Source organism: Buteo buteo, chromosome 8 (genome assembly GCF_964188355.1).
Source record: "Buteo buteo chromosome 8, bButBut1.hap1.1, whole genome shotgun sequence".
NCBI classification, from domain to species: domain Eukaryota; kingdom Metazoa; phylum Chordata; class Aves; order Accipitriformes; family Accipitridae; genus Buteo; species Buteo buteo.
In genome coordinates, this window is record NC_134178.1 from 19792606 (window position 1) to 19806749 (window position 14144).

General features: G+C 39.8%; 1 protein-coding gene across 4 annotated transcripts; it reads left to right on the forward strand.

The window, feature by feature from the left end:
- The first annotated feature begins 672 nt into the window (after positions 1 to 672).
- Positions 673 to 12177, forward strand: MRPL39 (mitochondrial ribosomal protein L39). Of its 4 annotated transcripts, none has more exons than XM_075033902.1 (10): positions 696 to 880; positions 1380 to 1586; positions 1933 to 2072; positions 2557 to 2656; positions 3966 to 4033; positions 5338 to 5450; positions 8023 to 8088; positions 9314 to 9467; positions 10326 to 10373; positions 11619 to 12177. In XM_075033902.1, the coding sequence occupies exons 1-10, from the start codon at positions 829 to 831 to the stop codon at positions 11706 to 11708; spliced, it is 1038 nt and encodes a 345-aa protein (XP_074890003.1). In that variant the 5' UTR covers positions 696 to 828; the 3' UTR covers positions 11709 to 12177. The 4 variants fall into 4 exon arrangements, with proteins under 4 accessions (XP_074890006.1, XP_074890003.1, XP_074890004.1 ...); XM_075033903.1 differs by having other exon boundaries at positions 698 to 880; positions 11622 to 12177; XM_075033904.1 differs by lacking the exon at positions 696 to 880 and adding an exon at positions 953 to 1291.
- The last annotated feature ends 1967 nt before the right edge of the window (positions 12178 to 14144 follow it).

Here is a 14144-nt window from a genome sequence, read left to right on the forward strand (position 1 = left end):
CCTCACATGTTCTCACTCCTCTCTCTGGCTGCAATTGTGCAGTTTCTGCCGCCTCCCCCCCTAATCCCCTGCCCTTAAATCTGTTCTCCCAGAGGCACTACCACCGTCACTGATGGGCTCGGCCTTGGCCACTCGTGGGTCCATCTTGGAGCTGGCTGGCATTAGCTCTGTCAGACATAGGGGAAGCTTCTGGCAGCTTCTCACAGAAGCCACCCTGCTACCAAAACCTTGCCACACAAACCCAATACAGGAGGTCAGTGATGGTGAAGGGGAGCTGGCAGTGAGGAGCTGGAGTTACACAGAAACTTGGTGGCTTGTACACGGTGTGCGCCGGCCTGCGGCTCTGCCACAGCAGGGAGCCTGGCAGCAAAGACCATTTCCACCAGGCTGTTAATGTTAGTTCTGTAACCCCAGTACTACGTATTTGTGTACCAGTCGGCTGAACGCACGCCTTAAGGCCATCCAGAAGATGCCGGCTTTGGGTATGACGTTACTGCCCGGGGTAACGAGGCCTGTTGAGGCAAAGGGAGGGCAGGGGGTAACGCGTTACGCCCACAGCCTAGCAGAACTCATAGGTACGTAACGGGGCCTCCGAGGAGAGCTAAAGGCTGAGGGCGAGGAGGGGCAGCTCCCCGCCGGGCCGCTGCCCGCCGTTCCCGCCGACCTGCCCCGAGCCACCACCCCTCCAGCCCCGGCCCCAACCCCCGGCGCCGGCGGCGGCGGGCGGACCGGCGGGCGGAACCGCGCTGCCGGCGGAACCGCGCTGCCGCCGCCGTTTCCGGCCGAGCCGGGGGAGGAGGCACCGGGGCCGTCGGACTCGGCCGGAACATGGCGGCGCGCTGGGCCGTCCGCTGCCTGCGGGGCGGGCGGGAGGGCCGCCGTGAGTGGCGGCGGGCCAGGCGCGGGCGCAGCGGGACGCCGGGGGTGCGTGGGGCCGGGCCGGGCCGAGCCGGCTTCGGGCTCGTCCCGCGCCGGCGCTTTGAGGGGCCCGGCCTGGCCGTGCGGGGCGGCTCGGGTGCCCGGCCCGCCCGGGGCGGAGGCGACGGCTGTGGGTGCGGGCCGGGGCGCGGTGACAGCGGCGCGGAGCGGGCGCGGTCCGCGGGGGCAGTTGGCCGGTCTGAGGGAAGGGCCGCTGCAGCCGGAGAACGTCATTAAGCACTCGTTGCTTCAGCGCTTCGTGCTGTGACTTCATGCTGGCTTTGCAGGGACCGAGGATGAATGGGCGGGCAATAAGAGCTGGAGTGCTCGCCTTAGGCATATTGAGACAGACACATGGATCAGCAGTGCAGTGGCATGTCTTCCTTTCTTTAGAAACCAACATCTTATAAAGAGGCTTTGAAAACTCCTTATTGCTTATTTTAGATCATTCCTTTTACCAGGGTTCATCTCCACACCAACTGTTTCTCGACTGACATCAGATGAAGTGATTCAGATGCGTAATGAGCTCTTCACCAAAGAGAGAGAGAGACAGTTGTCTCTTCATCCACGAATTGAGAAAATCGAAGTAAAATACACCGGGAAATCGCACCCTGGCAGTGTGTTTGTAATGAACAAAGCTTTGTCTACTCCATACAATTGTGCCATGCGTAAGTGAATGGACTCTTAAACTAACATTGTGCCACTGATGGTGAAAATTGTGCTGCCAATTGAAGTACTTGTCATCACAATTTGAGGTGTTAATACTATTGACATTTTAATGACCAAGTTAACAGTCATGCATTCAGAATACTTGTGTTTGATAAGTTTAAAATACATTTGTACTAAAACACATCAGTAGAAACTGAGCTAATTTTTGGAGACTGTTAACAGCTCATCCTTCCAAGGGATTTATGAAAGTGAAATTTGCAGTTTGTTGTTATAAATGCAGGAGTCTAAACTGCTGACTGAGGAATACGGTTAATAACTGTATAATACTTTCTTTACTCTCTTCAGACTTAAGTGAGTGGCATTGCAAGAAATCCGTTCTAGCTCTTGTGGATGGTCAAGTCTGGGATATGTACAGACCCTTGACCAAATCATGTGAAATTCAGTTCCTTACTTTCAAAGATGACGATCCAGAGGAAGTAAACAAGGTAAGTCTGCATCTTATCCCATTGTAGGTGACCCTGATTATGACCACTTGATTCTGTATGCCCCTTTCAGTTCCATGTCCATCTGCTCTCTTGAACTTTGTTTTTGTGAAAGTTCAGATATTTTTAATAGTTGGTTGGCACATCATGGTTATCATTAGTTGGACCAGGGTGTGGGCTAAGTGATGTGCAGGCATCCCTTTCAACCTATATTCTTGTATTCTATGATTTCAGATTTAAATATCTCCAGGGAGACATCTGGCTTGCATTTTAAGTGCAGTTTTGACCTTTTTGATTGATTCTATATGGAGAATCATCTCCAAATAGAAGTTTAAATATTAAAGAAAGTAATGCTTGGGTTAACAGCTAGGTTTGTGTGTCATTCAGTTAAATGTTGGTATTCTTTTGGAATAAGTAGCTGATGTTCATCTGGTGTGGGTTGTTAGCTTCTAGATAATAAATCTGTGTTTTAAAATTTTCTTTATAGGCCTATTGGCGTTCCTGTGCCATGATCATGGCATGTGTATTAAAGCGGGCATTCAAAGATGAGTACTCAGTCAATCTGATTAAAGCTCCAGAAGTGCCAGGTGATAGAATTGTTTTATGTTAATTGTCTTGTCTTTTGCTGCTTCTTAAGTGAGTGTCTAATGGTGTAACCAAAAAACCAGAGGCTTCTTTTCCAATGATTGAAGGTACTTAGTATTGATACGTGTATTACATGCTGTTGTTGTAGCCTTTAATTTATAGTAATCATGCTGAAAACAATTTTGTTATCTAAGTACAGAAAATTGGTCTGTGTGGCAACTGGGTTTCAGGCCACTTAGGATTTCATAGGTTAAGTTAGTAACTTAAGTACATAACCTTTTCATTGTGAAGTTACATGAGTAAGATGTTTAGAAGATGTGATGTGTTTCTTTGAAATTTGCTCTAATAACTACATAACCTTGTGAGCAGTTGAGTTACTAAAAATTACGATGTGTACATCAAGTTGGAAGATTACTGAAGTACAAACAGGCTTAGTAACAACTTCTGCTCATCTGTGACCTGATTTAAGATTTACAAAAGTGAGAAAATGCACAAGAGAGGAGGTTATTTAGATAACAAAGCCTGTGTGATTATGCATTTGATGTATAAGAAGGTTGGTTGCTGGTCATGTGGAGTCCTCCTACAATTGATTCGCTTTTTAGCAATTTCAGCATTTGTCTTGACTGGTAAGAGTAGAGTGGGTATTTCAGTTCTACTGGGATTTGCAATAATCTTGCATACACTAAGCTATGTCATTATACTGTATGTATAGAAATAGCATGCACTTACTGGGGTCATAAGCTTGATTTCTAAGATGGTAATAACTGAATAAATATACACAAAGAGTGTTCTAATGATTATCACAGAAATTTGTGTTACCTTTATCAGAAATTTGTGCCATGCTTGTGCATGGATAAACATTTTACTTCAGCTTTAATATTGTCAGATTTCTCTGTGCAGTAAATTCCTGTTTACAAGTTAATAGTGCAGATTTACTTCTAGTGTATGACGCATACAAAGGAAAAAATGTGAAATGTTTTCAAAGTGTGTTTTGGTTTTTTTTTTTTTTCCCCTTTCAAAGTTAGATGCAGTTTTGGGAAGCAGTATTTTTTTTTCTCTCTAATGGGGTTGTATTATACTGACATTGCATTAAAACTCATTTCAAATTACTTTCTCATTCAGTGAAATGAAATGAAAATGATAGAGGTTTTATCTGCCACTTGACTGTATAATCGCAGCTGAAAATTTATATTTTATGATGGATTTCTTGAGATCATTCTGTTTTTCCTCTCATTTTGATATAAGAATGTTTTTTGACAATTAAATACATACTTTGTTACAAACATCAGTATTTTTCTATTGGAATTGCAGTGATCTCTGGAGCTTTCTGTTATGATGTAATTTTGGACGATAAGCTGAATGACTGGAAACCGACAAACGTAAGCACAATAACTTCTTGCCCGAAAAGCTATATAGCTTGCATCCTTGCCCAATGGTTCTTTTTTTTTAATGGGGGAGAGGAGGCAGTGAGGTTTTTTTTTTTCTTTTTGTTGGGTATATCTACACTAGTATTTTTTTTTTTAGGTCAGGATTACTCTTTGGAAACTAATCTCCACATCTACCACATATTGGCTCTCATTGCAGAGTGCTCTCAGAGCACACAGACTGGGTTCATTTCAGATGAAATTAAACCTTGACCTGTCCTCCAGATGCTTACAGGTTTTAGGTCTGTGGGACTAGAGTAAGTTCTAGTCTGAACTACAATTCCAAAAATAGTTGATGTGGCTGTTGGGACCTCAGTGCCATCTTTATTACCATGCAGATCTGCTCCTACTCAGCCAATCTTGCCTAGTAATGTAGATGCAACCATAGTTTTTGTGTGAGTAGAGCCCTCTGAAAATAAAAGTGTGTGCAATATTTATATTTTCATCTAGTGGTTTACAGCATAATCAGTTTATTGTTGTAAAAGAACTGTGAGCAAACTCAGCTGAAGCTCTCCTTAATAGCTTGCTTATATTTTATGCTCTTCAGTAAATCTAGTAATCTAAAACCTCAAAGTCTCATAACCATTTGGTTGCTGGTGTGAACAGGAATGTTTTACTCATCTGGTGCCTATTCTTGTTCTCATGCCTAAATATCAGCAGAGGCATGTATAGCTAACAAAGCAATATTGGTACAATGCAGAATTTCTCTTCAATATGATGTTGTAGTTGAAGTAACTTAGTCTGAAATATTTTCTACATGACATTTTAAGTGTAATTTCTCCTAATAACAATTTCTTATTTATCAATAAATTTGAGTATGCAGAGCTTTGGATTCTGGACCAAGGTGATGAATTTCTATTTATTAATTATTCAGTACCTTTTTTTCCTTTGTTTCCATCACAATAGAGGTCATTTATAAGTGGAATCACAACTTTGGGAAACAAGATATAGACTGTATGTGTATATATCATGTTGGGAAAACCTGAGAAGTTTAACTCCAATTAATATATGTTGTTTCTGATGGAAAAATGCCTATTGATTTGACTGGGCACTGAATCAGTCTATTTAAACATTGATGATCTGTAGCAATCTGTTGCTGATCAATAGAGTTACAGTCCTACAGGAATATTCTTATATTTAGGTTTTCTAGTAGATGAACCTTCTTGTTTTGACTAATATGTAGTGTTTCCTATGCTTTGTCTATTCACTACAGCTGTGAAACAGTGGTGACAGTTTTATATGTATGAACTGTTTTCTAGGACAACTTCCGTTCTCTTACAAGGGATGCCAGAAAGCTAATTGATAAAGACCTGCCATTTGAAACACTGCATGTTGAAGTAAAAGTAGCACGTGAAATGTTTCAGCATAACAGGTAAGTGTCTGAATTTGCCTTTCTTTTAGAAAGGCAATTAGAAGTTCATTTAAATCTCTGCTTGGTTTTGTAAATCTAAAATAAGACATAACAGATGAAGTAAGAAGGTACTTCTCCCACTACTCTGAATGAACATGCCTCCATTCTATTTGTCAGCCTACCTTATTCCATTTTTAATGTTCTCTTCAGGGGCCAACACCACGCACCTTTACGGGATGTAGTTTTGTGACAAATGGAAAGACTGTAGACTACTTAGTTTAATAGTGAGCTTCAGGATTTCACTACTTTTAAATTGAAGCTCTGGTGGTTAGACTTGGCATGCTAGTTACTCTCAGCTTTTGCTGAAAGGCTTTCATATTCAGAGAAATGTAGGTTTTTCATATCTTGGTATGTTCAAATGAAGATCTGATGAAATGCTGTTTTTGAGCTCTGCAGGGGGAAAATGAATAAAATACTCTGGCCTGTGCTATAAAAGAAGGCTTGTTCAAAACACTTCAGTCTTCTTTGCTGAAAAAACACTTAAGCAATGTTTTGGGAAAAAAATTCTCTGGTCCACAGCTTTTTGGTGGTTGGAGAGAGATGGGGGGGAAATGTTAAATAATTTATCATTTTGTGAACCAAAATAAAATTATGATAAAGCTAAAGCTGCAAAAATAACTAGTTTTTTAGCTTAATAATGAAGATGATAGTAATGTGAGATAGGGACTAGCATCTCTTCGCCATGTTGGCTGGCAAATATTGACAGCAGGTGGGAGCTGACTTGGTAATAGCTTTAGACATTGTATGTGTATTTGTATGTGTGTAGAAAGAGCAGAGAAAACTTTGCTGTCTTGCAGATGACCAGCTGTTGAGGACCACACATTGCATAAAATCAGTTTAGGTGATCTAATAGTGTCTTCTAGTCTTACATGTGACTTGAAAAACTCTGATTTTTATTTGAAGTAGTAGGTTCATTTTATCTGTCTGAATAAAACTCCGCTGAGAGAGTGTAGCCCTCCTATAACATACACGTAGAATAGAATATACTAGAATAGACTATTTCAGTAGAAAGGGACCTGCAACAATCATCCAGTCCAGCTGCCTGACTGACCAATTCAGGACTGACCAAGTTAAAGCATGTTATTAAGGGTATTGTCCAAATGCCATTTAAACACTGATAGGCTTGGGGCATTGACCACCTCTCTAGGAAGCCTGTTCCAGTGTTTGACACCCTCTCAGTAAAGAAGTGCTGCCTAATGTCCAGTCTAAACCTCCTCTGGTACAGCTTTGAACCATTCCCAGGCATCCTATCACTGGATACCAGGGAGAAGGGGTCAGCACCTCCCTCTCCACTTTCCCTCCTCAGGAAGCTGTAGAGAGCAATGAGGTTGCCCCTCAGCCTCCTTGTCTCCAAACTAGACAAGCCCAAAGTCCTTAGCTGCTCCTCATAGGACATGCCTTTCAGCTCTTTCACCAGCTTTTCTGCCCTCCTCCAGACACATTCAAGGACCTTCACATCCTTCTTAAATTGTGGGGCTCAGAACTGCACACAGTACTCAAGGTGAGGCAGCACCAATGCTGAATACAGCAGGAAAACCACCTCATTTTCCCGGCTGATTATACTGGGTTTGATGCACCCCAGGATACAGTTTTCCCTCTTTGCTGTCAGGGCACTCTGCTGACTCCTGTTAAGCCTGCTGTCGACCAGCACCCCAGATCCCTTTCTGCAGGGCTGCTCTCAGCCACTCCTCTCCCAATTTGTACTTGTGCCCAGCATTACTCTGTGCTAGGTGCAGAATCTGGCATTTGGACTTGTTAAATTTCATCCAGTTGATGATTGCCCAATGCTCCAATCTATCTAGATACCTCTGCAAGGCCCCTTGTCCCTCAAGAGAGACAACAGCACCTCCCAGTTTGGTATCATCAGCAAACTTGCTAATGGTGCATTCAACTCCTGCATCCAGATTGTTGATAAATATATTGAACAGAACTGGCCTTAGAATTGAGCCCTGAGGAACACTGCTGGTGACCAGTCACCAGCCAGATGTAGCCCCATTCACTACAACCCTTCGAGCTCTGCCCTTCCATCAGTTCTTCACCCAGTGCACCCTGAACTTGCTCATCTCACAGTTGGACAATGTGTCCAGAAGGATGCTGTGAGGGACAGTATCAAAAGCCTTACTGAAATCCAGAAAAACTATATCCACCGCCTTACCTTCATCCACTAGGTGGGTGACCTTATCATAGAAGGATATCAAATTAGTTAAACAGGACTTTGCCTTTGTGAATTCGTGTTAACTGTGCCTGATGATTGTATTATTCTTTAAATACCTTTCAGCAGTCCTCAGTATAATCTTCTCCATAATTTTTCCAGGAACTGAGGTTAGACTAACAGGTCTGTATGACATGCTTTATGAAACATGTCAATACGTGTTGTCATATAAAATTAAGAATTTAAAACCTGTTTCAAAGCTCACATAAATATGAACATAATTTTTAAGCATGATCCTTAAATTGATCTCTTATGTATTCTTACAAGAACTAGGTGTTAAAGGTGAGAATTTTTTTAATCTTTTTTTTTTGTCGTGTTCAGATACAAAATGGAGATGATAGAACAAAAAGCATCTCAGAATATGGAAGGAATTGTAACGTTACATAGGTGAGCAAAACTGAACTCATTCTGTAATGATTCACTGAAAGATTTGATTGTATTGCAAGTACTCTCTGCGAGTGAGAAGAGTAAGTTACTTGTGATGGTTTTCAATATAGAAATCACTTGTATTCATTGCTGTCTGTGTCTTAAGTTATTTGGGTGAGTGGGTTTTTTTTTATACAACCACTGTTTTGTGGTACTTAGCGCTTGGTGGATCTTGCTACATTTGTATTTCTTGTTATGTTAAAAGGGGTAAGTGCCAGAGAAGTCTTACTGCTTTAAATACTTTTAAATAAAATCTAAATAAATCTCTGGAGCTTGACAGGTTAAATAAAATACAAACCAAATACTTGTTTGAAAACAAGAGTTAGCATTTTCTAGTGGATTTTTCTTCCGAAGTTTTCAAGATCTTCTTAACTGGCACGCTACTGCCCTGTAGTGGTGGAGGTGAGAATGGAGCTGGCTCCTGGGATACAGTGTAAGATACAAAGTTCTTAGGCTGAAGGCAGGAAGCTTGTATTGTATCTCAGGCATATAAAATAATTTGTGACTAGCTTAGGCTAGTGTAGGATATTCAGTTTTCTAGACATCTAAACCGTTCTGTATTTGATTTTGGAGTCCATGTCTCTCTAAAGGAACAGATGTCTTTGCAGTGATGGTTCTTGAAATTTTAATACGATGTTTGTCTGTTCTCTCCTTCCTCCAACTGTATAGTTTGCTCAATAAGAGGGAAAATGGGCTTACCTTTTGATTACTGGGAGAGGTTTGTTCTGAGTATTCTTTTGCTGTACATCTTTTTGTCTCTCATTTTTCTTAATTGATTTGCAGTTTTCCAAGACCTGAAAGGGAAATGCCTGTGCAGGTTGCAAACACTGTACTGTGGAAAGTATGTGATCTTGGAGACAAATCTTTTTCTGGTGAATGACAGTTACTCACTTCTAAAGCCAACATGGCTTCAAAGATTTGTTAAACCTAGGATTCTCTTTCTAGACTTGAGCTTTAAATTTCATAAGTTCATTTTAGGAAATTGTGTGACCTGTACTTTTACTTCAGGAAACACAATTGCTGAACTGTGGATTTTTTTAGATTTGGTTTGGGATTTTTGTGGATTTTCTTTCATCTGTTTGGTAGATAGGAATTTGCTAATCAAAAATAAAAACAAATAGGCTTGTATTTCTCCCTGAATATATTTGACATCGAGTTGTTTTGTTGGGTTTTTTTCCCCCATCAGGTTTGGTGACTTTGTAGATGTTAGTGAAGGCCCTCATATTCCAAGGACAAGTTTCTGTTTTCAGTATGAGATAACGGCAGCCAATAATCTTCAGACTAACCAATCTGAATTGATAAGGCGGTTCCAGGGTGTGTCCCTACCAATCCATTTGAAGGTAACATGCATTTTTGTACAGGTTTATCCTTCTTTGAGTTAGGGTGCTTGGCTTACACTCTGATGTTTATTATATGCTGTGCTGTTAGCTGAATGTAATTCAGAGGTGAGAACAGTAGCAGGAAGGGAAAGCCCATGATAATGACTATGCTAGATATTTGGGATTCCTTTTCCTGGAACTATTGTGGATGTGAAATCAGAAACTGAAAGTGTTGTTTTGGTTGTGCAATTTCTGCATGGATATTTCATTCACCTTGCCTTAGTTGTGTTTGCTGATCTTCTGAAATTGAGGCTGCTGACAGTGTTTATTCAGATTCAGGAAAGAGCAGAAGTTTGAATTTATACTCGTGATAAAGGATACCATTTCAAAGTCTTTCATGACACCAGAGTAAAACGTAACAACAATAACAAAAAAAGTCCTAGCACTAATCAGTCTTAAACAAAGGCTTTGCAGAACTATAGGTGGAGGCAGGAGTCTTTCTTCCCATTCCTGTTGACTTTCATGTTTTTGACCTGTGGTCTAGCACATATGCTGTTGTCTCAGTTGCGGAAGTTTTCAAGGGACAAGTGGGCACTGGTTTCCTTACCTCATCTCTGTGTTCCCTTCCTCATCATAAGACTTTAATTCCCATTTTTGGCCATTACCCACTTAATGATTCCATGATGAATGTGATCAGCAGACATTTATTCAAGTCCCTCAAAGGGATACGGGCAAATGGGACACTGAAATCATAAGCTGTAACATCTGAATTAGGGATTGTTATGGTTTTGTGCCAGCATTTCTGTACACTTGTCAGAATCTATTCTATGATAAGATTTTTTTACCTCCACTAACATCATTTAATGACATTTAATACAGGCTCACCACACTGTGTGGCACAAACTGCTGGAAAGATCGAAGAGGCTGGTAAGTCTCATTAGTGGTGAAGTACAGCTTACCACATATCAAGATATGTTGTGACAGAGTAGAATTTCAATGATTAGAGATGTGTAATATATTCAAGAACATAGCTTTAAGAGTGGAAATGTTCACAGGTGAAGAAAAACTGGATGCATAGGAAATCTAACTGTTGTGTAGTAGAGGATGTGCTAGTACTGTTTCTGAAGCCTGGTTATTAAAATGCATTATACTGTTTAAAAAACCATATACTTTTCAATTGATATAATTTGTACTATTAACAAAAACTGGAGCAAATTATATCAGACTGTCCACGTATGGCTTTGAAGCTGTCTGCTTCTGAGAATCCCCCATGCTTTTTATAATATCTCTAAGCTGTTGTTAATTATCACTTTAATCTATATTAGTATTTTTCAAATTCGTTTCTAGAATTAATATTGGTATCATGTGTGTAAAATTTAAATATTTTTTCATTTTTTAATTGTGAAGAAGAAATACAAAACCTAAAAATTGGAACAATGTCTTTACACTTAACCTAGATTTTAGGTAATAACAAGTTTTCTACCACAGGTTTGAGACAACACATGCGAACATGTTTCTTATAAGTAAATGCAGGGATAAAATGTAATACCACTGAGTGAACCTAGGTGGAATTTAGTGGAGTTAAAAGGGAATGCTATTTCAGTAAACTGCATAAATGCACTAGTTTGAGTATTTTTTGCCTGTTTAAAACCTATGTGGAAAATAACAGCTTCTTGCAAACTTTCTTCTGTTAAACAACCAGTTTTTTAAAGTTGAAGTATACTTATCCAAGAGAAGCTTTACAATGACTGAGTAAATGCAAAAGGCAAGTTTTTAAGATAAATGGAACTATAAAATATCATAAGCCACATATAATGAGAGACTCACTATCAAGGCATGCTTAAACATAGGAAATCTTCATAAGAATTAAACAGCAGATATTCTGGAGCCTTCAGATCAAGTATTTTACTTATTTGTGTGGCAAGAGAAAGAAAAAAAGTGCTGTATGTCTACTGCAACTTGTTAGCCACGGATGTGTTCAGAGCCTAGCCCATGCTATTTTTCTATGAAATTAGTTTGAAGATGCTTGTCGTTCAGGTCGTTTAATTTTGGCGACAATAATTGCCTTTGTAGGTTGTCCTTTCTTGTTACAGTGACAGGATGAGGGAGGATTTCCAGGATCAAGGAGAATTAAATAATTTAAAAAAATATAACAAAATTGATGTGTTTTAGCAGGTCACTGAAGAAAAATATTTGGAAGCAGCAGCAGAATGTCATGAGCCAAAAGATAGAACTGAAGAAGGAAAAACTGTATCAATTTAAATTAACTGTAACCTCTAAATGTACATAATAAAATGTTTTTTACATTTGTGCTGCATATAAAAAATGTCTTTGGTAATTAATCTGAATTCTCTGGACCTAAATCAAGATAGATATAAAGGCATTATCAGATGTTTCAGTCCACTCTAAAGATTTCACTTAAAAAAAAAGCGGGGGGGAAGGTAATGTTTTATTTGTGATAACTCATCTTGTAAGTTACCCTTTTCCTTATCTCAACAACAATTGTATGTGTCCATATGTTGTCCTCTGTTGTCATGGTTTAACCCCAGCCAGCAACTGAGCACCATGCAGCGGCTCACTCGCTCCCCCCCACCCAGTGGGATGGGGGAGAAAATCAGGAAAAGTAGTAAAACTTGTGGGTTGAGATAAGAACGGTTTAATAGAACAGAAAAGAAGAAACTAATAATGATAACACTAATAAAATGACAACAGCAATAATAAAAGGATTGGAATGTACAAATGATGCGCAGTGCAATTGCTCACCACCCACCAATCTACACCCAGCCAGTCCCCCAGCGGCGATTCCCCGCCCCCGCTCCCCCCAGTCCCTATACTAGATGTGATGTCCCATGGTATAGAATACACCGTTGGCCAGTTTGGGTCAGGTGTATCCTGTGCCAACTTCTTGTGCCCCTCCAGCTTTCTCGCTTGCTGGGCATGAAAAGCTGAAAAATCCTTGACTTTAGTCTAAACACTACTGAGCAACAACTGAAAACATCAGTGTGTTATCAACATTTTTCGCATACCGAACTCAAAACATAGCACCGTACCAGCTACTAGGAAGACAGGTAACTCTATCCCAGCTAAACCCAGGACATCTGTGATTCGTGCAGTTTGGCCTACAGACTGTAGTTGAACTGGCAGCTGGAAAGGCCATCCACTTTATCTTGATATAATTTCAAGACCCCTTGTTTGCTCTTCCATGAAGAAAGTATTTCTTTCTAATTTCTGACCTGATGTGTCTGTTTCTTGCTGAAACTTGCTGATGAAATTTCACCGAGTTCTTTGCCTACTGCAATAGAAAGTTAAGACAAATAGTTTCTTTAAAAAGAAAAAAAGGAGAAAAAAAAAGCACCCTTTCAGAAGCCCTTAAAGGGTTACAAGATATTATTTTACTAATTTTGATTTCCTGTCAGAATTGAAATTAGATATTCTGCTATGTGCCTGGTTCAAAAGACTGCATTCAGTATACCACTGTGTAATTGCCATTGCTTTACTAATACAAAAGTAGCAGAATGTAAAAGCTGAAAAGTTCTTTAATAATTTTCTGCTGTACAAGTGCAGTTAAAGATAATTTTCCAGCAATAGTACCAGGAATGTAGTCTGTCACTTGGATCCGCAGTATAGTAAGATTTATTATGCATTTTCGTTCTTTGATATTTAAATATGGTGACTTCAATTAAATTTCACAAGGGGTTTTTGTTAGATGATGTTTTCTGACATTTTGTGGTTTTATCCCTAGCTCATTAGAGCTGTTCTCATTATACCAGAAGAGATTTTTAGTACTTTTTGAAGTGCAAATATTTTCTCTGAATTTTATCCCAATAACTAGTTTTACCATTAGCTGCATCAATTGCTTTCTAATCAATTGATGCTATAGTTCTGTAAGAGCAAGGTACTACTTCAGTAAAATACATTTAGCTAAGGAAATCTTACCCAGCTTAATCAGACTAAATAATAAGTGAGTAAATGCTGAATGTGTCAGAGCACAGAAGAAGAAATGCAAATGGTTAAAGTAGCTTTTGGTGAAATGGCAGAAATCTGCTTAAGGTATTGTTTCTGTGCGTAGTGCAATCTTTAGCTATTCAGATTTACTGGCATTGAGTGAAGTTTGAAGTCCACCAATATGCTAACAGCCTATGACCTCTGGTTTAGCTTCCTGTTAAATACAACACGTCTTTAAAGTATAGCCCATGCCTTCTCAGAGTACTTGAAAAACTGATTTTTTTTTCTCTTGATTAATGTTGCAGAGGAATTCTAATAACGGTATCAGAAGCTTATTTTTTTAATTAAGATGCTTGATTCAAGGTTTACCTTAAGAGTACACACACACATTCTGTATATTTTCTTAAGACTTTAAATGATCCTTGCACTGAACTTCAAATATTTGTTTTTCTTTTAAACCTAACCTTTGGGAGTGTACTTTGGCTTTGAACCCGTTGCTCTGGTGCTACCGAAAAAGCAGGCATTGGTTCCTGTCTTGAGGAACACAAAATTTGCTGGTTTTTTTGTTTGGTGTTTTTTTTTTTTTTTTTCTTTTGGGTTGTTTTCTGAGGTACCGGCCGTCTCTGATTAACCCAAGACCACAGTGCAGTTATGGCGGTGGGATCTGGTCTGGTCGGTCTGTTTTGACTCCGAAGCCAGTTCTATCACCAGCCCACAAGAGTCTCCTGATGTCTGCTCTGTGTTTTGGGAATC

What these genes read in the sequence shown, in the direction of transcription:
- MRPL39 (XM_075033902.1), top strand. Translation starts at nt 829, where the DNA reads ATGGCGGCGCGCTGGGCCGTCCGCTGCCTGCGGGGCGGGCGGGAGGGC. An exon ending in ATGACTGGAAACCGACAAAC is followed by an intron (nt 4,034 to 5,337) that starts GTAAGCACAATA and finishes ACTGTTTTCTAG; the next exon opens with GACAACTTCCGTTCTCTTAC. An exon ending in TGGAAAGATCGAAGAGGCTG is followed by an intron (nt 10,374 to 11,618) that starts GTAAGTCTCATT and finishes GATGTGTTTTAG; the next exon opens with CAGGTCACTGAAGAAAAATA.